This window comes from Rhinatrema bivittatum, chromosome 10 (genome assembly GCF_901001135.1).
Source record: "Rhinatrema bivittatum chromosome 10, aRhiBiv1.1, whole genome shotgun sequence".
Lineage (NCBI taxonomy): Eukaryota > Metazoa > Chordata > Amphibia > Gymnophiona > Rhinatrematidae > Rhinatrema > Rhinatrema bivittatum.
The window spans coordinates 111,586,985-111,614,324 of record NC_042624.1 but is presented as its reverse complement, the minus strand read 5'-3'; the positions used below and the strand labels follow the sequence as shown (position 1 = coordinate 111,614,324).

General features: G+C 44.7%; 1 protein-coding gene across 3 annotated transcripts in view; it reads right to left on the bottom strand.

Moving 5' to 3' along the window:
* Positions 1–27,340, bottom strand: part of TTC39A (tetratricopeptide repeat domain 39A) — a 116,481-nt gene that overhangs the window by 26,012 nt on the left and 63,129 nt on the right. For 2 of the 3 annotated variants that reach the window (XM_029617872.1, XM_029617873.1), the window contains exons 4-9: positions 8,934–9,010; positions 8,388–8,455; positions 7,931–7,995; positions 5,202–5,301; positions 2,399–2,464; positions 325–433 (exon numbers count right to left, since the gene is read on the bottom strand). In XM_029617872.1, the coding sequence (XP_029473732.1) occupies positions 325–433; positions 2,399–2,464; positions 5,202–5,301; positions 7,931–7,995; positions 8,388–8,455; positions 8,934–9,010 (485 nt within the window). Of the gene's footprint in view, positions 1–324; positions 434–2,398; positions 2,465–4,253; positions 4,275–5,201; positions 5,302–7,930; positions 7,996–8,387; positions 8,456–8,933; positions 9,011–27,340 lie in introns of those variants that run through there. The other variant, XM_029617874.1, reaches the window with a different exon arrangement.

Genomic DNA, 27,340 nt, shown 5'->3' with positions numbered 1-27,340 from the left:
TTCAGGACATGGGTGACTAGGAACTAGGTGGTAAGGTACTAAGCAGCATGTGGTAAACACAGTGTGCAAGAGTAAAACAAGTAAATAAACGAAGAGTTAAATAAATAAATAAATAAATAAATAAAATAGACTTCTGTCCTGACAGGAATAATAAATTCCACATGCCATGAAATAATCTCCACCTAACTCTCTTACCATCCTGCTAGGGATCACGTTACTGTACGGTTTCTAGTGTTTGACGGGAGCGATGTCTTCACACCCTGTTTTGAAAGATCTGGAGTCTCCCGTTACTAAAACAAACCCCGGCAAACCAAATGTTCTCACCCAAGACAAAGCTGAGGAAGGTATGATAGCAAAGCAGCAGCATGGTGCACAGAACAGCTCTGAAGCTGTGCAGGGAGGCCCCCTCCTGCAGCTGGGCCAGGCCGTATTCCTACGAGAGAGATTGCAAACATCAGTCACATCAGCTCATGTCCTGCGGCATCGCTAGAATCCCCCATTGCCCCTTTGATAGGTGCCCTGTGACCACGTTCACAGCTCTGTGACTTATACAAGGCTAGACGGTGGTTACAGGAGGTAAACCTAGATCTGCGGTCTGATCTTTGGAAATCACACAGTGCACTACGTTCCACCACCACCACCACCACCCATCGGCGTTGCAGGAAGCTCATGAGGGAGTGCTGGAGAACCCAAAGCACTGCAGGGTGGGCGGGCATCTACTGGACCTTAATTCAGTGTGCCCAAAATGCTCCCGGGTCGCAGCTTGTGCTGGCCACTGTATATTGAAAGCAAATGCTCCCTGCCAGAGACTCGCTGGTCAGTACCAGCCTCATGAGAGTCTCCTCGCTGATAGAGCTTGCTCCAGCCTTTTGATCAGTCACCCAAAATGTGCCACTTCCCAATGATGTGTCCCATCCTCTTTCTGAATCACACCCGCACGACCAAAGTTTCTATAACCAGGCCAACACAGAGCTGTCAGATGTCATAGTGTCTGACATCACCAGCTTACCCAGAGCTGCCCTGTTACCCAGTTGCAGGAGAGAGATTTTAGGCCAGTCCTGGATTTCCGACAAGTCTATTCTGATGCATTATAACACCTGCAGCGCTGATTTCAAAGAGTAGAATCAGGAACTACAAATACCACAATGCACTGGGATGTAAGTCCAAAACCAGAATGCAACAAAAAAATCCCCCTCCTGGAGCTGGGTAACTTAGCAGCTCTCAGACAACCTAATACTAAACTTCACTGATCACCTATGATCTGAAGTGTTGTCACCTCGCTCCAGGAAAACTGAACAGGTTGATCCAGTCCTGGATTTGCCCCACTGCATGCAGGGACTTGTGGTTCCCGTTTTCCTCAGGGACGTCAATGGCACGAGATCCCTGAATTATGCTGAGTATTGGAAATGCCAAGCAAACTAGGCGGGTGGTCCTCAACTCTTCTCCTCAAGGCCTGCAAACAGGGTAACTAAAATATGCAAATTAACTCTGTTCTTGGACCAAGAGCAGGCAACGATATCATTACGGGCATCCTGTAAATCAGGCTTGTTTGAGGCCCTCGAGGATCGGAGTTGAGAGCTTCCCAAGTTAGGGTTTGAGTGCTAACTTATTCCTGTGACCGTGCGGGAGGAAGAAAGACATAAATAAGGTGAGGGCAGGCAAGTCCAGTCCCCACGGGCCGCAGGCAGTCTGGTTTTCAGGGCAACCACTGTGTGAATATATTTATCTCTTTTTTGTTTTTGGAGACAGGTTAATTAGCAAGCCTTGGTTACCCTGAAAATCAGAACAGCCGGCGACTCCTGAAGGACTGGAGCCGTGCCCGCCAGTTCTGAACCCTTCAGCAAACCCTTTCCCTTGCCTTCGGCTCCCTTCCCCCCCCCCCCCCATTCCTGAGGAACTAAGCTAGCGCCACTCCCCCAGCTATGAATCTGAGTGGCTTGGGGGTAACTGCTCTGCTAACCTTAAACTGAACCCCATGCAGGCACCAGATAGATGCAAGGTGAAGTACAAAGGTGGCAAAAAAAAACAAAAACAAACAACCCAAGGGCTGAAGAGAGAGCCCACCAAAGGAGATTACAAAGAAAGGCACGGCCACAAAAAAAGTTTATAAATACAAGAGAGAAAATCCATCAGAACCTGTAAGGTCTCTCCCTTATTCTGCTAAAGGAAGAGGTCTCAGTAAATAAAAATGAAAGAAGACCTGGGGATAAGACCCAAACAGAGAGGCAAGCTGATGTTCTGAAGAATTCAGCTGGCATGGATTCATTAAATTTACATTAACTATGAAGAGCAGCATTAAAAGGAACCAAAATCCTTTAAAAACAAAATGTGCATTTAGAAAGAAGGCTTAGTAGGAAAGATCCATTTTTTCTCAGCCTTGGGACAGCTTTTTCTGTACCTTGTTTCCAGAGAATCCCACAAACTCCAGTAACCGCAGAATGCGGGTGGGCAGCATTGAGAGCGTCTGTGGGGAGAAGAAGAGAGAGAGAGAGAGAGAGAGAGAGAGTCGCTGTGACACATCCAGAATCATCAGCCCCCGGGACCATCCAGATTCTGGCGAAAATCAATACCACAATAATTATAAGTCCTTCCTCGTCCCCATATACAGTTATATCCTTCGGTTAACCTGGCCCTGGCGCTCAAATAACCTCAAGCGTGAAACAGAAACTTGAGTTGCATTCAGAGCCTGCAGAACAGAACAGGACTGCATATTCATCACTGGTTTGACTATTTACTGTGTAAAATGTCTCATATTAAGTATCTGCTGTAGTGCAGGGCTCATTTGATCACACACACACTCTAGTACCTCAGGTTACAGCCCTGTGATGCACCCAGCGGAGGAGGCGGCCTTCTGACTGCTGGATAGACCAGGAAACTGAGTGCTGTGACTCGGCGCGGCACACAGAGTTCACCCACGGTCAGAGGGGCCTCATAAAAACAAGGGGGGACTGTAAATCATTTCAAGGAGAGAATGGCAGATGAAAAGATGATTCGCAACCCAGGGTGACCCAGATAAATCTGAGCAATGGGAAAGTCCTCTGGTGACGCCAAGCTCCAAGATACGGTTCTTGAGTCTTGCGTTAGTACCTCCGTCTCGTCGACCGTGTCATGTCCAGGTCATAATGTCGTCGGGTGAGCACGTCATGGCGTGTTGTGCAAAAGCGCCGTCGAGCAAGATAAGCGTACATGAAGGGCGGGCACCGGGAACACTGGGGCCGGGGACAGAAACTAAAGAGTGGTCTCAGCCAGGGCCCTCGCATCCTGAAGCTGTACCTCAGTGTCACGGGGACCCTTGCTGTACCAGATCCCAAGCAATTGCCCTGCTTGCCCCTAAAAGACAACCCAGGGACCTGCGTAAGCCAGGCGACTTCCCCCACAGCTTTGACTCAGGCTGGTGGAAGCTGCATGACATCACTGAAGCCATGTGATCACACAGAAATCTGCCCTTCCACCCTAAAGCATTCTGGGGTGTGTAGTCTCTATAGGACGAGGAGGACTAAACAGCATCTAATATTTTGAAGGGGGTGGTAAAAGAAACCCAGAAACTTGAGAAAAAATGGTGAGCAATCCTAGCATCATCTTGTCATTCTACTGTAACTGTCCATCCTTTTAATTTTGTATTGTTTTACCACAGAGACCACGAGTGTCACGGAACCCAGAAAGTGCCACGGATTGCTCTCAGAATGTAAAAGGAAGGTGCAAAGGGAAGTGTACCGTGTGACTGAATCTTCAGATGACAGATTCTCTGCTTTACAGTTCTAAGAAAAAACAGTAATAAAGAAAAACCCACAACCCACAAACTTCTCAATCTCAAAAATACCTTCCCAAGCTGCCCACTGCAGCAGAACTAAAAGTTATTACATAACAGCCAAACCCACAGACGCCTTGCAGTAACTACACAGCAGACAGCTCTCCAAGTACCCGAGAAACAGGCACAACTAAATTCTGACGAGGGAACACCTACAGACTCCCACTGCAATCAGTCGGCAAGACATACTGAGCATTTCTCCCACACTCAAAGGGCCAGATGTATTAAAGGGGCTTTCCCACTTTGCATCCATGAGAAAAATACTTGGTGCATCTGATCCCCAAGTACCTGTGGCCCAATATATATATATATACAAATTCTGAGTAAAGAAAATACCAGCCTGAGAGTGAGACTCTGGACTTTCAGGGACAATGTGGTACGTACTGGAACCTAATGCAAGAAAGCTTTCAATGCTGGACACGTGGATTTGAATCTAGCTGCTTACACGTATCAGCTTAGCCTCCAGGAGACTTCTGCCCATCGGAGGACTGCTGCACAGTCTGACAGCTGCCAGCACGCGTGTCTCTTTTGTTCACGGTAGTCTAGAAACAAGGTATAAGCAGGATACTGCAGGTAGACATACGCCTCTGGTCTGTAATATCTGACTTTCATTTCATCGTGAGTGCTTTCATTCACAAAATGTATTCCATTCCTATGAGAAGATGGCCAATAGAGAAACCAAGTTGCTCACATGTAACAGATGCTCTCCACAGAAACGGGGGACATCGTCTTATGACACCAAAATGGAAAAACCCTTTGAGGGCTCAGAAAAACAGAGGTTCTCTGACCATGTACGAACCTTCCCGCACAGCCACCCCACCATGTGAATCTCCTCGGTGTTCATAGCAATCCTAACGGGAGGAGAGCAGAACGGTGTGGCTGCTGTGTCCTGCTGTTTATGGAGAACACCCATTACAAGTGATCAATCTAGCTTTCTCCACGGACAAGAAAGACAGAGATCGGCTACACAAGTGGAGACTCCCAAGCTGAGGGTTGCATGGAACCACAGACCCTTTCTACACAAGGCCATCAAACAACTTTCAAACGCTAATAACTTTAGGCCACCAATAACCTGAGATACATCTGAACTAGACATTTACAACAGAAGTGAAAGGTAATATACACTTGCGCCAGCTTCCCCTTATGTCTCCCAGACTAATCAGTTCTAATTATCATGGTTTTACACAGTTGCATCCTAAAAATGTCTCAGCACCTGCCATGAATTCCACAGTCAGAAGCTGCTTGCAGTGGCCACTTAGCTTCCAAACCTGGGTGTTTACAGATGTGGTTCTCGGTTATGAACACAAACGGAGCATACACTGCATGCCCCACTGCTTAGCAGCATTAATAATGGAGACAATAAAAACTTGCCCTGTGAAGATCTGCTACCTACCAGGTTGAAAGCTCCAACACCAAGTTTGACACCTCCTTCAAAATGGCAGTGGTTCTCTCCTTTCACGTAGTTGGAGCCCTGTTCCAGGCTATGAAGCTCTCTTGCAAAACAAAATGTATTAAAGTTATTTAAGGAGACCATGAGACCTGCATTAACTCCTTAAGTCTTGTGTGATAGCTCAGTGAAAACTACTGTCTGCCCAGTTGGTGTGAAATGCCACAGAATAGTTGACTGGATCAATGTGGTCACTCTGTTATGTTACAAATGTGTGGAAATAGAAACCAGCAAACCTCTTGTAGGTGATACATACATCTGTGAGCTGATTTCAAGAGCTATACTCCCTTTATCAGGTTAGCTTAGCACATTAAATTAATTTATTTATTTATTTTTGGTTTTTATATACCGGAAGTTCCTGTATACAATACATATCACTCCGGTTCACAATTAACAGAGATAACTATCGCCGGGAAGGCGGTTTACATGGAACATATCGAATAAAGTGAACGGATAATCTATAATAAAGTACAATCTAATTTGAAACGACTGAAATCAACTTAGAAAATAACTTGGAACATATAACTGAAGCAAGATGAACATTACATTATTGTAAATGGCAGAAAGCCTTTGTCCCAACTTTTCTGTTGTAACTATTTAGTCAACAATTTACTTGTATATTTTGGGCAACATCAATCTTCACTCTGTTGCCCTGATCTGATGAAGGGAGTATAACTCAATAAAGCTACAGACATATTTATGTTCAGTGTAGGGGCTGCCTCATCCAGCCAAGCTGTCTGAAAGGTCCAGGGCATGCTAGCTTCAGCAGATGAACCTGTGAAGAGTCAAACGCCGCTGAGCTTAGCCATTCTGGATACAAATTCCAGATCTGCTCCTTACAATGGTAATGAAATCAACTTTCAAGTGTCCAATCTCAATACATGAGCTTGCAGGAGATGTCTCTTACAGGAGACTAAAACATGAAACCTAGAAATAAAGGCAGAAAAGGACCAAATGATCCACCCAGTCTTGCCCAGCAAGCATCGCAGCTTATGAGGCTAATGCACCGATGACAGCAAACGATTTCTCGGCAGGATATGTGGGCAATTCTTGTAAAGCACTTCCTGCATTATCCATTTGGCTGATAATGGAATGTACAACACCTATGGGCTGATTCTTGGATCACAAAGACTGCAGTCTACAAAAGGTGAGGCCAGATGTGTGTATTTCCCAGACTGGGACTGTGGGCAGCAACAGGAATTTAGTAATCCTAAAATTCAGATTTTTTTTTGTAATTGAAATCTTCAGTTGTGACTGGGTAATTAGGGGATTTTGATAACTAAAATCTAAATGAAATGTAATAAAACAGATGAAGCAAACTTGCACAGCCCGTGGTGCACGTACTGTTGCATGGACCTCAGCAGGGCGGGCTTACTGCACTGATTAAGCAGGGCAGTGAGCAGCAAAGGAGTGGTAAGCGAGCAGACCTGGGGCCTCCCTCTCTTATCAGGGTCTCTTCAGCAGTTGTCAGGAAGAAAAATAACTTTGCTGCACAGAAGAGAGCAGAAACTTGGCAAATACTGCTTCAAATCTCGGACAGCATTTATGACTTTGCTAACTTGCTTTAATGTTTTTTCTTACTATCACTTTCTAAATTACAAGCACTCGGGAAATATTTACAGTTTTATAACTCTAACCTTTGTGTGCGAGTCTCCAGTAAATGCCTCTGCAGGGCTTTCTGTACCTTTTTTTTTTTTTGTCAACAATGTGTGTTTGTGCCTTGTCTTAGGATGTTGCCGATTGGCTTGTCCTCTGTCTGAACCAGAACCACGACATGACTGCATGTTCCGTTCTCTACGTAGACAAGGCCTCCTCCTCCATTCCTTGGAATCAGCGATGGATTTGGGGGGGGCTCTAGGCTCAAACCTAGAGAAAGGTAATGGAAGTGGACCGGGGGGGGGGCCCCCATGGGCTGGTACAGCACCCTTAATGTGTCCCTGTGGGGGAAACTCGTGCTCCGGCAATGGGTCCCCTAAAGGCCAAGTTTAATCTTCTGCAAATAACCGGAAATATGCCAGAAAGAAGGCACTTTAATAAGCCGTACACTGGGAACCACACGCAGCATCTTCCCTGCTCACCTATCCTGCAAAGCTTCTCTTCCCTACCTGTGCTCATTGGGAGCCCGCAAGGCGAGAACGATTTAGCTGATGAAGCACGGAGGCCAGCAGGTTTCCTTTGTGGATAGATTCTCAGCTAATCTCCCTCTCTGCTACAGTACAAGTACCACCCCAAGGGTATTCTATGTTCTTGCTAGCAGAAGTTCATGAAAAACCAAGTTTTGCCTCTCTCAGCAATGAAGAGCATCTGAGCAAGTCTCTTTATGGAGAAATGTTAAGTTAATGATGAATGAAGCACAAAGTATGAAGCACAAGGTAACATGATGGCCACGAGAAAGGTCACCATGCACTCTGCAATGTGCTCACTTAGCATGGGAGGTAGCATCACGGCAAGTACTTCACCACCACTGCTTACTGCCAGTAGCAGGCTGTGTTGTACTCAACAAACCTGCCTCCTCTTTACTTCCTTGTGGTGATGTCTCAGCTGTCGTGCTGTCTCTCAGGACACTCGCTATGATTTCTTTAGCCAGATTACTTGTACACAGTGTCGGCGTGCTGTGATGCTATTGTTTGCATGAGACGCCTCTGCTGTTCTTAGTGCAATGAAGTCATTCTTACCTGTATGTTTGGTAGCTATTTCTGACTTTGATCCCTCCTTTGATAAAGCTGACCATGTTCTCATCCTGTGTGAAACAAAGCCATCAATAGCAAACGCTGATCGCACAGACAGAGGGAGAGATGTGAGGCAATCAGAAGAAAATGGGGCTCCACAAACATCTGACAAGCTAACGAACTATCCAATGATGTGACCAGGCAATTTACTTTGTTTGCAGGTAGAAAACTATTTCTTCTCTTTAACATGGGATATCATTGTTTCTCAATTGAAGGTGAAAATATTCCTAATATTTCATAATCTTAAAAAAAACAAAACCTTAAGTCATCAGAATCAAGAGCCACAAAAAATAAGACAGTAATTATAACAATATAAATTAAACTTAAGCCACTTGGACGCGCTGTGTGCTTCTCGTGGCCTCAGACCAACCCCTAATGATTTCTTGGGACTATGATACAATACCTGTAAAAATGTTAGAGCAGCTCTCTGAAGCAGGCACTCTGCATAGCAAACCTCAGCATGGATCTCCTCTGCAACGGAGAAAAAAAAGACAGGAAGAGAAAGCACAAATGTCATGGATAAAACCTAAATACCACAATGCAAATCAAAGATAGAAGCACTCATCGTGATTAGAGATAAGTAGGTTTGCCAGCAAGCTTCATGCCATCAGGGAGTGGCTGAGCCTGTCCTGTTTCTACCTCACCAATAAGGACCCCACTCAATGAACTTTTCTATTCTGTACTTCTGGAAAAATGTCTTGTGAAGTACATGAAACCTTTTTTGAGACAGTAAGGGGCTTTGAAAAGAGCATTTCCACCCGGCAGGCTCGAATGTATAGCATGAAATACAGAAATCGTCATAGATGTCAACAAATGCATTCATTTTAATATTTTGACAAAACCAGTAGCAAATCTGAGGAACACTTTAGTTATTTTATTAGTGACAGGAGCTTTAGGAAACCATGAAAGAAGGAAGAAGGGAACAGACAAAAAAAATGAAAAGAAATACCTTCAGTAAACTGGTCAAGGCTCTGGCCATGGACTAAACTATTAAAGGAATCTGCCACGGTGGATTTCTTTCTAAACCTAAGGCAGAAAAGAAATGATTAGTCCCAGCAAACCACACGCAAGAGACAGATAATGCACAAGAGAGGCTACGTTGATACTAAACTCAGCGCTGCGCCAGTCTCTCCTCTCCCAGCTGAAGCAGCAAACACCACAGTGGCAAAGAGAATTAGGTTCCTCTTTTTACAGGGGTTTCCCCCTGTGGATCATCCGGAACCACGGAGCGAATATTCTCTCAAGTAGTAATAAATAATATTATCTGCTTTCATGCAATCAGAATTCAAACAAGCTTCAAGGGACAACGCATTAAGAAAGGTACATGCAGTCATTTCTGGGGTGTATGACCGAGAGCATAAACCCGATGCTTGGACCGCGTGACGAAGGGGTTAAGGGAAAAGAAACAGGTGTTATTATTATTACTACCCAAATAAAAGTTGAGTAAACGGATGTGCAGGGAGGTAAAGGACCTTTGTACTAAGCATTTTTCTCATGGACAAAAAAAAACAGGAGAAAACCTTCAGTGCAAAGGCCTGAATAGGACTTTCCTAAGATCAGATCCTAGGTCATCACTTAATGGGATTTGAAACGGGGTTGTAGGAACCATCTCAACAAACTTTAGTGCCACAATGTGGCCAACTCATATCCTCCTTATGCAGCTCGATGGTCACAGGGTTTCTTCTTATAATGGACAATTGCTGGGCAACACCCGGCTGTTTTAAACCGGCCTAAAAACTGGATCCGCCATCTAACTAGGAATGCAGCATGAATGCCTGCACCACGCCTGCTTCCGTGCTTCACCGCCCTCCTCGAGGCCTAACACCACGCCTGCTTCTGGGGCCCACCACCCCCTCTCACAAGGGACCGCGTCAGCTTCTGTGCTTCACCGCCCCCTCCCTGGAAGCAGGCGTAACTTTGCGCGCGCCGGCCGGCTGCCCCGCTCCAAATTCCGGTCCCGGGGGCTGGTCCGGAGGCCGTGGCCACTCCCCCGGAACGCCCCAGGCTGAAACCACGCCCACGGCGCCACCCCCGAAATAGCCGCATCACTGCCGGCACGCCCCCCTTCATGCAAGTCCCGCCGAGCCTATGCAAAATAGGCTCGGCGCGCGCAGGGGGTGGGTTTGGGGTAGGTTTTCAAAGGGGTACGCGCGTACCCCTTTGAAAATCTACCCGATTGGTTCTTAGTCTTCCTCCCTGGAGTTTCATATCATGACCCCTAGTTCTACTCTTTCCTTTTCAGCAGAAAAGATTTGAAGTTTGTGCATTGTTGATACCTGTCAGGTATCTGAAGGTCTGTATCATATGTCCCCTGCATCTCCTCTCCTCCAGGATACTGAGGTCCTTCAGCCTCTCCTCATAGGTCTTCTGAAACAGACCCCGCACCATTTTGGTCACCTTCCTCTGGACAGTTTCAATGCTGTCTCAATCCTTTTCGAGAACTGAACACAGTACTCCAGGTGAGGCCTCACAAAGGATCTGTACAAGGACATTATCACTTCCCTTTTCCTGTTAGTTATACCTTCCTATATTCTTCTGGCTTTAGCTACTGCCTTGTCACATTGCTTTGCAACCGTTAGCTCGTCAGACACAATCACCCCAAGCTCCTTCTCCCAGTCTTCGCCCCTATCACATACAGCTCTTTTGGATTTCTGCACCCCAGGTGCACGACTCTACACTTTTTGGCACTGAATCGCAGCTGTAAAATCTTCGACCATGCTTCAATTTTTCTTAAATCACTTTTCATTCTCTCTACTCCTTCAGGCGTGTCTACTCTATTGTAGATCTTAGTATCATCTGCGAAAAGGCAAACTTTTCCTTCTAATCTCTCCGCAATGTCGCTCACAAAAGATGTTGAACAGAACCGGGCCCAAAACTGATCCTTGAGGCACTCCACTTAACACCAGGGCTTCATTCACAACTATCCGGGGATTTATACTCACTATTTTATATCCCCTCCCCCCAACATACCTAATGTGGTCACTGCAGTGAGCTTTGGACCAGGGGCCGAGCCCTGCAATCACAGGCCCTGAATCCAGCCACTAGGTGTCGTCCTTAAGCAATGGTCATAACTCTCCCCCTCTCCCCCCCATACTGAGGCCGTGAGTACTACCTCCGCAGCATCCCCAGCTTCAGCGGAACTGGAGATTGCTCAACTCAGGGATAAAATGGGAACCAATGCACAGTGCTTGCCACCTGAACTGACTTACAGCTCAAGTTTGATAACAAAAATAAAAACATCCCCCCCTCCCCCCAAGTTTGATAAATCCTTTCCTATGTCAACAGAATGGACAATGTCAGTTTGTCATGCACACTTTCAGCTTATGCTAGGTTTTGACTCCTATCGCTAAGCACTCTGGGATGTTTAAATTTTGTATTTTGAACTGCAGAAAGCATAATTGCGAACCTTGGAATGCTTAGCCATGGTAGTTAAAAACAAAAAAACCCCCAAAGGACTAGCCCAGGGTGCCCCTGACAGTACAGAGCTAAAACATGGGTCTGTGATAGGGAGGTCGCCTTCCCCACTTCAATCTGAACAGGCAGGTCCAGTCCTGGCTTTGCCCCACTGCATGCATGGAGATGTTTTCTGACTTTTCTTTGGGAAATCAAACAACTACAACCCCATGAATGCAATGGATCAACTTGCTTGGGTTGACCTTGGTGAAGCAGCACCCCTTGAGGCACGAGCACTAAACTGTGAATATGTTTGGCAAAAAAAAAACAGGGACAAACGGAGGAGACGAGTGACGTCACCAACCTGAATGGCAGCCTGAGTCAGTAGCTCCGGAGTGCCTCGCGCTATCTTTGTTGAGAATCGAGCTCCATCCGTCCCCTTTCTGCATCTAGGCGAGCATCCCGCAACCCCAGATCTCACTACTTATTACTAGCCATGGCCTCTAAACGCAAGGGCCCCGATTTGAAGCAGTTTTCTTACACGAAGGGGAAAGAGGATGAGGGGCTCACTGCGGGCCGCGATTCACCGGACGAAACTGCTTCCGCGATGGAGGAGGGCGACAACTCCGAGACGGAACTGGGGCAGCGAGACACCAATATCCCTACCAGGGATGAATTTCGGCGCTGGTTCCAGGATCTTCGCCAGGATATGAAAACGAATAAACGTGAGATGCTGGAGAAAATGGCGGAACTGCGGGATGATATGGCGGACATCGGCCGACGGGTGGACGAGTGCGATATCCGGCTGGAGGGCCAAGCAATGCGTCTGGATCAACTACAGGAAGAAGAGTCCTCTCTTAACCAGAAATGCATTGAAGTTACAGCTAAACTGGAGGATCTCGAAAATAGAAGTCGCAGATGTAATCTGCGATTTCGGGGCGTCCCAGAGACAGACCTTTATGCAGACTGTGAGTCAGTGGTGCGCTCCCTAAGCAAGTTTTTTCTATCGTCTGAAACTCCCGGGGAACAGCTAGAGTCGGAGTTAGACATTGCGATTGAGAGAGCACATCGTACTCTGGGCCCGCGAGGCAGCAATCAGCCGCGCGACATCATAGCCTGCTTTTTGAGATTCCCTGTTAAGGAACGGATCCTGGCTGCGGCGCGCAGACAGCAAACTTGGCAGTGGGAATCGCATCAAATTGCGGTGTATGCCGATATATCATCCATCACCCTGAAAAAACGGCAGGAATACCAACCTGTCACCGCAGTGCTTCGCAGGGAGAAACTTCGTTATCGCTGGCTGTTTCCAGGGGGCATAGCGGTTACCATTCAAGGAGTCACCTCAAAGGCTCTTAATGTTTCGGAAGCAGCGGCCATTTTGACGGCAGCAGGTTTTCCAGTTCACGTTCCAGCACCGCAGCCACAACGTGCGAGGCCGGAGGTCAGGCGATGGCAGCGGGTAGAGCATGGCGGGCGTCGGTTGCGCAGGAATGCAAGTGGACAGCTCGAGGAGCCGACGGAAAAGCGAGTTGGCACATGAAGTGCTTTTCCCTGCTCATCCGGCTGAGTATCTACGCACGATTTCATTCTTCAACGGGTTTTAGTGGAGCGACGTCCGGCTGGAGTCCCACATTTTGATAGACGGGTCTTGTAAGGATGCCTGTTGCATCGGGGACCGCAGTTCCTTTGTTTTGCGCCTGGATGTTTATTGACAGTTCGGTTACTGGACTATGGAGGGAGGCACTGGAGTGGTGGCGGGCTGCTACAGGGACTTCATTGGTCTCCTCTGCTTCGGCAGAAGCGCCATGCAGTGGTGGCGCGTCATGCTAAGGGGGGGAAAGGGGGGGGGGAAAGGGGGAAGGGGGAAGGTGAAGAGACATGGTCATGGTACTTATTATTATTTGCAGGCTTGTACATGGGCTGGGGGAGGTTCATTTTGTGCAAGGGGGAATTGGAGGGATGTTCTGGGACATGATGGATTTCTGGTTGTTGTATATATGCCGCACCTGAGTCACCAGTGGATGGTATTTCCTTTGCTTTATGGCGGTCCATATACTGTCACTTAATGTTAAGGGGCTCCATACCCCAAGGAAAAGGCATCTTCTGCGGCAAGATATTAGATCCCTAAAGGCCCAGATAATATGCCTACAAGAGACTCACCTGTCTAAACGATACGAGCATCTGCTCCAATGGCCGGAGTTTACTCATAAGGTTTTTTCGGCAGCCAGACCAAAGGCGAAATATACTGGTGTCTGTATTCTTTTCTGTCGGGGGGAGGATTATGTTATCCATAAACATATTAGTGATGAGAATGGGCGATATGTGCTTGTATGTTTTACCCATCAGGGGACCACTTATACCTTATTGAATATATATGCGCCTAATGATCACCAGCGAGATTTTTATTCCCAGCTAGATGTGTTATTGGATAAACATGGGGAAGGCCTATTAATAGTTGTGGGCGATTTTAATCTGGCCCTGGATCCCCTTTTAGATACCTCCAGAGGAGCTCAAGAAGGGTCCCGATCCCATCGAAAACGCCTAAAGTCTCTTATGGGCACATGGAATCTGGTGGATCCCTGGCGGCAGCAGAACCCATCTAGTAGAGAATATACATTCTTTTCAGCTTCCCATCACTCCTATTCACGTATAGATTTCTTTTTGATTGATTCCTTATTGGTGGGCCGGATTGGGGATGTAGATGTGCAGAGTATTACATGGTCAGACCATGCCCCCATTACTTTAAAGTTGCTGGGAACTAATGCCGATACAGGCATTAAGACATGGAAGATGAATGACACCTTACTGCGGGATGAACAATTTTGTCACCAGCTAATTGCTGATATTCAAGAGTATATTGCTCATAATAAAGGGGCGCCCACTCTGCTCTGGGACTGCCTTAAAGCAGTCTTGCGAGGTAAATGTATCTCTCAGGGTGCCTACAAGCAACGTGTTAAAACAGCGCACAAGCGGGTACTCCTTCAGAAGATTGAGACCTTGGCCAGGGAACACAAAATTACGCTCTCGGGGGCAATATATACTTCCTTACAGCAGGCTAGGGCGGAGTTGAACGCACTAGCCACGACAGAGTTGACTGACAAATTGAAAATGTTGAATTTAGAAAGATATGCTTGGGGAAATAGGTCTGGGAAACTTTTAGCCAGATTTTTGAAGCGTAGGCAAACACAGAGTCAAATTCTGGGCATCCGGGCTGAAGGTGGGGACTTGTTGACATCTCCCCCAGATATCCGTAGGAGATTCCAGGAATTTTATGGTACCCTATATGCTGCTGACACTCATATAACAGCAGACCAGGTCCAGGGCTATCTTAATAGTGTTACTTTATCTGTCTTAACCCCAGATGAACGGCAGAGGCTTGACCAAGAGATTACACCCCTGGAAATACAATGGGCTATTAAGGATCTTAAGGCAAATAAGGCTCCTGGCCTTGATGGCTACACGCCCTATTTTTACAAAACATTTGCTGACTCCTTAATCCCACTACTTGGGGAACTGTTCCACGCCTTGCGAGAGGGAGATCTCCTGCGTTCGGGATCTAATGAAGCCGGAATTACCATCCTTGGAAAACCCGGTAGAGATCCCACCCAGTGCGGCTCCTATCGGCCTATTTCACTTCTTAACATTGACCTTAAGCTTTTAGCTAAAATTCTGGCAAATCGGATGAACAGTGTCATGGGGAAGCTGGTACACACGGATCAAGCCGGATTTATTCCGGGCCGCATGGCAGCGGACAACATCCATAAAATTGTAGACTTAATCGGGTGGGCCAGACGGGAAGGGGAGCCGATGGTCTTGCTCTCTGTCGATGCAGAAAAGGCCTTTGATCTGGTGCACTGGCAGTTTTTATTTCAGACTTTGAAGGCCATGAATTTTGGGGATAAATTTTTAACGTGGTTGCAGGTCCTGTATACTAACCCCTCGGCTCGGGTGAAAGTCAACGGTATCTACTCAGAAGCATTTAGTATTCAGAGGGGCACTAGGCAGGGCTGTCCCTTATCCCCGTTATTGTTCGCCTTGTTTTTGGAGCCACTGGCTACCACAGTGCGTACTACTTCGCGGATCCGAGGGGTTGAGATAGGAGATGGGTCCTATAAGATGTCTATGTTTGCGGACGACATTTTGTTTACCCTGACCGAGCCATCCACGTCGCTTCAAGAAGCTTTGGAAGCATTAAAAACGTTTGGGGCGGTTTCCGGATTTAAACTCAACATAGATAAGTCCGAGATTCTTAACATTACTCTATCTAACTCGGAGCATCTGGCCCTTAAACAACGGTTTCAGTTCCGGTGGGCGGCTTCCAAAATAAAGTATTTGGGAGTATACATTAGTAAAGATCCCGCGGAGCTATACCAGCTGAATTATCCCCCCCTGATCCGTAAGATTTTTGATGATCTGGATCGCTGGTCAGAGCTCTATCTATCTTGGACGGGGAGGATAGCATCCGTAAAAATGAATGTGCTTCCTCGTCTTGGATATTTGTTTCAGGCGCTCCCGATTCAAATTCCTGATGTGATAGTAAATGGCTGGCAGAGGCGTATCTTTTCCTACATCTGGAGGAGACGTCCCCCGAGGGTCTCTAGAGCGGTCTTGTACCGACCTCGCTTACGGGGAGGCTTGGGAGTTCCCAATTTGAGGTGGTACCTGGCAGCGTCCCAATTGAGAGCTCTGTTTGATTGGCACAGATTAAAAGAGCAGAAACAATGGGCGGTCATAGCACAAACACAAGTGGGTACGACCTCACTCAGTTCCATATTGTGGCAGCCTGGGGGTACGCGTCCCCCCTTGGCGAAGGCTAATGCCTCGACTATCCGGGCCGTCGCGACTTGGGATAGGTGGAGGAAACCGTTGACAGGGGACAGACGGTACTATTATAGTTCCAGCTTCCAAACGAACTCTAGGTTCCCTCTAGGCGGGGTATCTGGAACTTTTGGCCGTTGGAACCAGAAAGGCATTAAAAACTTTGGCCAATTGTGGGGATTAGAGGGACTTATCTCATTCGCATCCTTACAAGAGAGGTATGGTTTGCCCTCGGGTGATGTGTTTTCCTACCTTCAACTTAGACATTTTTTTCAGGTGGAAAACGTGGGAGCTGATATGGCCCTGGGTAAGACACAATTTGAGTCGTGGTGCGACCAAGCGGATACTTTACGGAAAGCCATCTCACAGGTTTATAATTATCTAAATAAAGACCCTATAGTTAAACCCGCATATATGCAGGCTTGGGAGAGAGATTTGGCACGATCCTTGTCAGACGAGACATGGGATCAGATATTTGTAGGTACGAAAAAAGGGCTCCCTTACTCACAGTTATTAGAGAATAGATATAAGATTTTACTACGCTGGTATTATACGCCTTCTCGGTTGCACCAGTTCAAATCCACCTATGATAATCGGTGCTGGAAGGGGTGTGGGGAAGAAGGTACGTTTTATCATATGTGGTGGACATGCCCCTATTTAATGGAATTTTGGGCTGACTTGGCCTCCCTTCTTCATGAGGTCTTGGAGCTTGAGATAGTCCTTACGCCTGAGCAAGTGTTGTTGAATTTACCGTTTGAATTGCCAGCCATGCAGGGAAAATTAGTTACATACATCGTCTCTGCTGCAAAATGCCAGATTGCCCTGGAATGGAAATTGCCTGGACCTATTGCCTTCGAGAAAATTTATGGCAGGTTATGGACTCTTAGTCTGCTACATGACAGTGTTAGTTCCTTTCGGGCCGGTGAGGTAGCCTCCGCTCGGAAGGTGTGGAAGCCGTATAGAGATTGGCACGCGAAACAACGACTATAGAGCTTCTCATTCCCATATTGTTCCTCCAACAAGCCTGTATTGCCAGTGATTACTCTTCACTCTCTTTGATTTCTTATTATCAGCATGTGGTGGGGTGGGAGGGGGGTGGACGGGAGGGGATATTAAAAGGAAAGTCCAGGGAGTGGTTGCACACTGATATGTAAATTGAACGATATCTCTTGTTGTGATGCCTTGTTTTTCTTGTTCATTGTTTATTCGTTCTTGCTACAATTGTATGTTTTCTGCACACTTTCAATAAAAAAGCTTAAATAATAAAAAAAAAAAAACAGGGACAAACGAGCGAAAACACGCACAAAATGGCCAGAAACATGCAAAAATGCCCAAACCTCAGCATGTTGCACTTTTTCGCAGGTTAGCCCCTTTTATGAAAAAATGTGCAAAATACCCCCTTCGCTAATAGTGACCTTCTGCGCATAGTCAGCTATGCACAAACATTTGCTAAAATTCTGAATTAAAGAGCTGCAATGACGTAATATTACGTAAAGCAGCTCATTAGATTAGAATTGTGAGAAAACTGGCCCACAAAATTATTTTCACTTGCCCCTTTTCGCAGAAAAAAAGAGATAACTGCAACTTACTGAAGTATCGTCAAGTTTGCTACACTGCTCGTTTGCATCTGTAGCAAAACTGCATGGGAATGAAACCACTAACCCGCAAGCTAGGTCACTGGCCCATTAGCCTGCATCCACCAATTTTAATTTTTCTAAGCATTTCAAAGAAAAAAAAAATCTCCAAATAACATTACCAGAAGGCCTTTCTATGTGTGCCATTCCCGCTTAGCACCTGAATTATCACCGGTGAGTCATCGTCCTCTTGTTAGAAATTCAAAATAATTGCACCTCCATAGCTACTACTGTGTCATGTCTGTGAATTCATATAAATACCATTTGTATTACAAGGGTGTGTAAGTTAATGAAGAAAATTTGCACCCAATTAAGGTTTAACAATTTGACAGCTGCAGGAACTAATTGTTGCATTTCTCATTAGCCTTTAAAATAATTAATTCTGCAATGAATAATAAATCCTAAGCAAATCATGCCTTTGATATATTCTAGAGGAGCATTTTATCTGATCAGTGTAATATACCTGGTGAAGATTATTCTCCCACTTATCAGTGTTGACTCCTAGCTTAGGCTGGGACGGGAGATGCCTGAAGGCTCACTGAACAGCAGCGCTGGAAGCAGCCCTTAAGGATGTTGCATACAACTAAAGAATTCTACAATACTTTTATGTATAAGAAAAAGGCTATTTCTGGTTCTTCCAAAACTGTTTTGGTTTTTTTTAAATCTCTCTTTGAAGCTGATATACCTCAAATGGTTTATCCTCAATCATGCCATCTCCTTCAAAGGTTTAAGGGTAGGTACTATACAGATGGCAGGCGGCTGAGGGGGAATATGATGGAGGTGTTTAAAATCATGAGAGGTCTAGAACAGGTAGATGTGAATCAGTTATTTACTCTTGGATATTAGGACTAGGGGGCACTCCATGAAGTTAGCATGTGGCACATTTAAAACTAATCGGAGAAAGTTCTTTTTTACTCAACGCACAATTAAACTCTGGAATTTGTTGCCAGAGGATGTGGTTAGTGCAGTTAGTGTAGCTGTGTTTAAAAAAGGATTGGATAAGTTCTTGGAGGAGAAGTCTATTACCTGCTATTAATCAAGTTGAGTTAGAAAATACCCACTGCTATTACTAGCAACGGTAACATGGAATAGACTTAGTTTTGGGTACTTGCCAGGTTCTTATGGTCTGGATTGGCCTCTGTTGGAAACAGGATGCTGGGCTTGATGGACCCTTGGTCTGACCCAGTATGGCAACTTCTTATGTTCTTATAGAGCTAAACAAAGACCAATAAGTAATCTAGACAGGATAGGGGTATAAATATAATATGGATACAAGAGTCCACAGAATGCTAAACCAAGTGTATTTACTATGTATTTAGTAAATCTTGCAAGATATGAAGATGGAAGGAGGGAGACACAGATGAAATGTGAGGAAATTCGTCTTTCTAGATAGGATAGATTATGTCTGGTATAGCTTACTGGTAAAGGTAGTAGAGCTCATACATTGATAAAACTGAAGCTTGCTTGGGACAGATACAGAGCACAGTGGTAAGAATAAGGCTGAAGAAATTATGCAAGAGACATTGGTGACTGGGTGTTGGTTTAAGAATGGTAATTTGTCTGTTTGTTTTACCTGGAATAGTAGAGGACTTGAATAAGAAGGGTTCTCCAGCAGGCTTGTACAGCTGACAGGGGGAGATATCCTTAGATAGAGCAGTGTAAGCAGGGACAACTGGGCAGACTGGTTGAGCCAAGTGGCCCTTATCTGATGACATCTACTGTGCTGCTAGAAGCTAGTTTAGAAGTCATGTTGAACACTGGCCTGCTGATTCTAGTTATGATAGAAGAAAATAATTGGAAAATAATGGCTACTCTGAGTTTTTTATTATCTCTTAATGTGAAAGGATGAAATACTTCCTATAAGTGCCAAATGATGTTCTGGGAGTTAAAATATCTGAATGATTCTGTAGCATTTATTCAGGAAATACACTTCCGCAGAAGAGATGAGCATTTACTATGCTCCAACCAGTTTTCCACAGTTGTTTTAGCTTCAAATACACCTAGTAATAGACATGAGAGATAGGGATATTCGTCTCTAAGGATTTAGGGGTGAAATAAAATCGATCTATAGAGATATGGGGGGGGGGAGAAGATATAGTCTTGTATGGAACTCAGACATTTATATTGATTAATATTTACTGTATCAATTCTAACCAGAAGACAGAAAAATTTGGAAGGGTTTCTGGGTTCAAAGTAAATATGGATAAAATGGAGATTCTGAAGATATTTCTTGAAGATTCCCATGTGTGAAATCTAAAAGTCAGACTTCCTTTCAAATGGACCAAAGAAAAACTGAAATACCTAGGGCTTTATATCACCTAAATTATACCCCATTAATGAAAACCTTAATGCAGGACGTAGATAAGTGGGACAGGCATAATTTGTTGTGGTTAAGAAGAGCGACGGCAGTGAAAATGAACCTGTTGCCGAGACTTTGTTACCTCTTCCAGACTTTATTATGTATTATTTCCGATAAAGTGCTGAAAAGCCTTCAAAAAAAGAGTATTTGCTTTCATTTGGAAAAGAAGGCTGCAGAGGATAGCTAAATCTATACTGTGTCAACGTAAGATGGACGGTGGTCTCGGGGTTCCGAATATTGCTAAATATTTTGTGGCTGCCCAATTAAAGGCGGCGTTGGGTTGTCATAGCAAAGTTGCACAGAAACAATGGGTAACAATTGAACATGATATTCTGGAAACAATCTCGATACAGCATATTTTGTGGATTGCTGGTACGAAAGGGAGGGATAAAGATCAGTATTCACCGTGTTTAAATATTCTCTACAAGTCTGGGATAAATGGAAACATATTTCAATTGGTCGTAGAGTTTCAGTTTCATACTCCCATAAGATATAATAACGTTTTGGTGGGTAAGGAACACGCAGTTTTTCGTGACTGGGAGTGGTTAGGGCTGGATAGACTGGAGCAAGTGTGGGACTGGCAAAAGAGTTTGAGGTTTTCAGGCTCTGCAGAGTAGATTTTCAACTTCTCCCTCTGATTTTTTTTTTTTGCTTATTTGCAACTGCTGAATTTTGTTAATTCAAAAAGCGGTGAAGACTGATCTTATGAAAGGGAAATCACTTTTTGAGCGTTATTGCGACCAAGCAAATATGATAAAGGGGACGATATCTTAAGCTTTATTCCCTGTTAAATAAACCTCTGCCGGATAAAACAAAAAAGATAGGGTGGCCCGGGAAAAAGAATTAGGAGAAGAGCGGGATGAAGGGATGTGGGATTTATGTTTTACATCGATGAGAAGAGGCACAACTGCTGTAACTGAGAACGGATACAAACTGTGGTACAGATGGGGATATTACAACCTTGCGCTTGAAAAAAAAAAGAAATGTACGCCGAACGTGCTGGGCCATGCTGGAGAGGAGGTGCCCGCTGAAGGCTTCCTTTTCTCGCATCTGGTGGCCATGTGCTGAAATCCAAAATTTCTGGTGGGAGATGTTCAAGTTTCCGGAAGAGATCATGGAAGAAAGTATGCCGAAGGAACCCAACGTTTTTTTTCTGTTAAACGTACCGGCTCGAGAACTATCCGCCAATAAGCAAACATCACTGAAACTGGTGGCGGTGGCTGCTAGGTGTACATTGGCCGCCTGGTGGAAAGAGATCAAAAGCGCCACCCTCACAGGTGGTTTTGGCAAAGATTTAAACGATTCGATATATGGAAAATCTGGCGGCCGTGAGAAATGACAAGATCAAACAAACAATTTCAAGAGATGTGGGACCCAGACGTGGTTAGAGAAAAATGCAGCCGGATGAGACATTTCAGTTATTTTGGTGAGAGAGATTTATTTAGGAAGATATTTGTTTGCTGTCTATATGGGGAAGTTATGTGTGGAAATGGACTGATGGGGGGGGGGGTATAGGAATGGGTGGTGGGGGGGGGGGGAGATAGACTTGCTGTTGAATGTACAAAAAACACAGTGTTGCGGTTACTATATTTGAAATGTTTCTTATTTTGCAATAAAGATATAATTACAAAAAAAGAAATGCGCTGCAGAGTTTCCTCTGCAGACTTCTGCCAAAATCCCTTTTGTTTTTAATGACGTCAGCATACTTAGGCACTCCTAGAACTCCGGTATAACATTCTTTGTTATTTCCATATAAATGTAGGTGGGTGCTTTGCACAATAAATGAAAGATTTCTCTTTGTTGTATTTTCACCCATTTCCTCCTGGATTCCTGGGGAGTTGGAACACGCAGGTCTTTAGGTGCCGTAAGTATATAAAGCATGTGGTGACAGGCAGATCTTTTTAACTTCTTGCTCTTAGCTCACACTGACATCAAGATCTGAACGCAGTCAGAGCCCTTCCTCGGCCCGATTCCAGATGTTGGTGACATCATGAGAGTGACTTAACCTATAGGGAAAGGGATAATGAGGGTCATACATATTGCAATGATGGTGATCAGCTATCGTGCAAGGCAGAAGAGGGTGCAATCTAGAAACCCGCACACAGAGAGTTTACTTGGTTTTTCCCTGATATGCGGAGCCGGTTTTATTTATTTATTTTTTTATGGGGGGGGGGGGGAAAGAGGTGGAGGAAGGGGACTGGCAGCTAGCATAGGAAGCCATTATCTTTATTCACCAAACTCCAGTGGAAATTTTCCTTAAGTTCCAAATCCGCGCGGTCGCTAGGCTTTTTGTTTTAATCTACAAAAAGACCGTGGTGCCGCGCAGTAACTACAAACAAGAAAGACTTTGCTGCAAGGAAACGAAAACTGCTACGCGCTGAGAAGAGCAGCCTGGGGCTCCCCTCCCCACCGCCACCGAATCTTTACCTGGAAGTCAGGTTAGAAGCAAACAAGGTTCACCTCTGAGAGAAGAAACATTTCCAGACAGTGATCTGCCCGACGGTTAGGGAGACCACGCTGGTTCAGGACGCCGATGTGCGTGTCTCTATTCTATCCTTCCGTGCCACTTCTTACAGCATTAAGTAGCATAACTATATGCAGTTAGTCACTCTGAAAACACACAGGCTAATATATGCACATATATAAACCAAAGCACAAATGTACACAACAGCCTGGCGACCAGATGTCCTGGGTCTACCATGCTGCCCATATAGTAAGGCAGAGCCTGCTATTTGCTCATATGGGTGGTCATGATCCTTACGATGAAGTTCTGCAGCACAGGTATGCAACAGGGGTAGATAACTCTGGTCCTGGGGCGCCACAAACAGGTCTAGGTTTCAGGATGTTAGGAATTATTAGGAAGGGAATGGCAAATAAAATGGAGGATGTCATAATGCCTGCGCACCTTGAGTGGTGTGCGCAGTTCTGGTCACCGCGTCTCAAAAAGGATGTAGCTGCACTGGAGAAAGTGCAGGGAAGGGCGACCAAAATAAGGGAACATGGAACGGCTGCCCTATGAGGTCAGGCTAAAGAAGTTAGGGCTGTTCAGTTTGGAGAAGAGACGGCTGAGGGGGGGGGATATGATAGAGGTCTTTAAGATCATGAAAGGACTTGAAAACGTTAATGTAGATCGGTTATTTACTCTCTCAGATAATAGAAGGACCGGGGGCAATCCATGAAGTTAGCAAGTAGCTCATTTAAAACAAATCGAAGAAATTTCTTTTTCACTCAGCACACAGTTAAGCTCTGCAATTCATTGCCAGAGGAAATGGTTACAGCAGTTAGTAAAACTGGGTTTATAAAAGGATTGGATAAGTTCCTAGAGGAAAAATCCATAAACTGGTAATATGGTAATAAATAAGCAATAGAAGCTTGTGATTTATCTAATGTTTGGGTGCTTATCAGGTACTTGTGTCTTGGATTTGCCACTGTTGGAAACAGGATACTGGGCTTGATGGGACCCTTGGTCTGACCCAGTATGGCATATCTTATGTTCTTTTGTAATGGATAACCATGAGATATCTACATATAAAAGAAACAGTGCATGCAAACATACTTCATGTATATTCACTGTGAGAGGTGTTTGTGACACTCCAGAATCAGGAGTTGCCTAGCCCTGGTGTAAACTTACACTTCCAGCGCTGAGTCTGGCAGATGCAGCACTGGGGCGCCGGGCGCAGGTAAGTTAATATCTCGTTCCCGTCAGGGATTGGGGAAATCGGAGGGGATGGAGAAGGGGATCTGGAGGGGTCCGGGGGGGTGCAGGTGAGAACTAGCCAACTCTTAAACCATGGGGGAGGAGAGGGGAAAGATTTAAAAATTGTTCAGAATCCGTAATGTTGTTGGAGGCTGGGCCGTGTAATTATACTTTAGAGGGCCATGCGGGAGATGCAAGGCCAACAGGGTCTCATCTATATTCTGGAGAGGGGAACAAGCAAAAACGGGCCACAGACCCGTTTACATATATTTTGCTTTTCCATTTTACACCTCTCTACTTAACCGGATAACTTTGAAGATTTCCGGTTAAGTAGCCACACGAGGCCGGATAACGTCAAATGCAAGTCAGCCATATTCGAACATAGCTGCGAGAGATCTAAGTGTCTTCCCTGCACTGACCCTAAGGTGAAGCGGCCACCGTGGGCAAATAAAAGCTCCCTAAATCTATTTGGCTACGTTGTTTCTATCATTATTAAATCAGGTCTTACAATGTAATCCTTTTTTAAAAAAATTTTTTTTTTAAAAACCCCACAAAAGAAGCAGCAATATACAAAATTAAAAAGTTAGGTATTAGCATACATTACATTTTAATGAGAAGTAAGGGAGGGAATCAAATTTCAGTTTTCTGAATGAGAAACCCCCACCAATCAGATCATCTGTCCCTGGAGAGTTTTATAAACTACCTACAGCTCTGATTCATTCATCTGTAACCAGAAGGAGCTGCCAAAAAAATAAATCACAGGTTGAGCCTTATTCGATAAAATCTGTTTTCCATAGCCACAAAATAGGGAAATGACCCTTTGGAAAGAGCCCATTAAGTAAAGCTTTTATTTAAACTGACTTTTTTTTTTTTTTTTATTATTATTGGTACCATGACACAGTCTCCTATTAAACATGTGCCTTCCTGAACTCACTGTACTTAAAGAGGCCCTTGCTAAGTTCAGCCTGTTACGTGACGACTATTTACCTAACATGGTTGCTGAAAAAATAAAATAGCAACCTTTATTTTTTTTAAAACCAGGGAACAGACGACATTAAGTAACCAAAGAATCTTTATCTTGAATTTAATTAAATCTTTATCTTATAATTGAATTAAGTCAGCCTGACCCAGAACAGTCATGGTTCTGGGTCAGGCTGACTTATTATAAGGGTGCAAGAATAAGAATAAGGCTCAACCTATGATTTATTTTATGTGATGGTAAATGGAACTCTCTCTGAAGAGAGAGCGGTGTTAAGTGGTGTACCGCAAGGATCGGTGTTGGGACCAGTCCTGTTCAATATCTTTGTGAGCGACATTGCGGACGGGATAGAAGGTAAGGTTTGTCTTTTTGCGGACGACACTAAGATCTGCAACAGAGTGGACACGCTGGAAGGAGTGGAGAGAATGAAACGGGATTTAAGGAAGTTGGAAGAGTGGTCGAAGATATGGCAGCTGAGATTCAATGCCAAGAAGTGCAGAGTCATGCATATGGGGAGTGGAAATCCGAATAAACTGTACTCGATGGGGGGAGAAAGGCTGATGTGCACGGAGCAGGAGAGAGACCTTAGGGTGATAGTGTCTAATGATCTGAAGTCGGCGAAACAATGTGACAAGGCGATAGCTAAAGCCAGAAGAATGCTGGGCTGCATAGAGAGAGGAATATCGAGTAAGAAAAGGGAAGTGATTATCCCCTTGTACAGGTCCTTGGTGAGGCCTCACCTGGAGTACTGTGTTCAGTTCTGGAGACCGTATCTCCAAAGAGACAGATACAAGATGGAGGCGGTCCAGAGAAGGGCGACCAAAAAGGTGGAAGGTCTTCATCGAATGACTTATGGAGGAGAGATTGAAGAATCTAAATATGTACACCCTGGAGGAAAGGAGGAGCAGGGGTGATATGATACAGACTTTCAGATACTTGAAAGGTTTTAATGATCCAAAGGCAACGACAAACCTTTACCATAAGAAAAAAATCAGCAGAACCAGAGGTCACGATTTGAAACTCCAGGGAGGAAGACGCAGAACCAATGTCAGGAAGTATTTCTTCACGGAGAGGGTGGTGGATGCCTAGAATGCCCTTCCGGAGGAAGTGGTGAAGACCAGAGCTGAGAAGGACTTCAAAGGGGCGTGGGATAAACATTGTGGATCCATAAAGTCTAGAGGACGTAAATGAATGTGGAAAAAAGGATTTGCATTCACAAAAAAGTGGGAGTAGCTTGCTTGTGACGGCGGTTACTACCCCAAACCAAATAAGCCTGATACTTCACTTTCAATGCATATCCAGCATAGCTCTCTGCTTCAACGGCAGGGGGAATGAAGAAAAGTGGATCTATATACAGACAACAACCAACAAGGACTGAATTACATAGTCTGGGTAAACAAATAAGCATGGGTGTAGTTTGCTTATTGTGGTGGTTACTACCCCTAACTAATTAAGCTAGATATTTCACTTAGATGCAGCTCCAACACTGCTCTCTGCATTAATGGTGGGGGTGGAAGGGAAACAGAACCAAAAGGTTACTAAGAGCCAAAAGTAACAGATAAGTATGAGAAAAAAAAAAAAGGGCGAAGCTTGCTGGGCAGACTGGATGGGCCGTTTGGTCTTCTTCTGCCGTCATTTCTATGTTTCTATGTCATGTGTAAAAAAGGGTATAGGGTGGATCAGTTTATTATTTTAGACTTGTACTATCTCCAAATCTGGCATATGCCTTTATGATGTCTCCCTGTATTCTCCACACTCCTAGATCAACATAAGGATCATTCAGGCAGATTGGTGAATATGAACTTTTGAAACCACTTCGATCCCTTCTTCAGATGGCATGGCAAGGCTCAAGGAATAAAATATCAAGCCAGACTATAGGTAATAATGAGTTCTAGGAATGATCTTGCACCCTTACAAGAAGCTTTTGGCTTATACTAATTCCTGTTTTGTATTTATCTGAGGACTTTTCATTAAGAATTAAATTTAACTCACAATCAATTAAAGGAAACAAATTTGATCTACAATTTAATTTTAGAGGTGCAAGTAGATATAGCTGCATAACAGACTTGCACTCTGTGATGTTCACCTGGTTATGTATATTTTTTCATAATCAAAGACCAATGGTAAGGGTGGAGGAGTTTTAGTTATTGTATGTGAATGTCATGATATTAAGAGCGGGAAAAAGGATATCCTGACAAGATTATCAAACAAGCATATTTGCATGCTCATTTCCTGGATCGAGATGATTTACTATAGTGTAGACATGAACAAGGATTTCAGCGGTTGGCTTGGGTTCTTTCATTTATAACAAACACAAAAGAAGTGTTCCAGATTATTAAACATTGGAACATCTTGATGATGCATCAGTCTGCAGGAATGTCCTCTTTTTGTAAATTCTAGAAGGAAAAATTTAAGAGACTGGTTGGTACATTCAACATTACAGCGGAATGAGGTAACAGCTTTGGGCATCAACAAT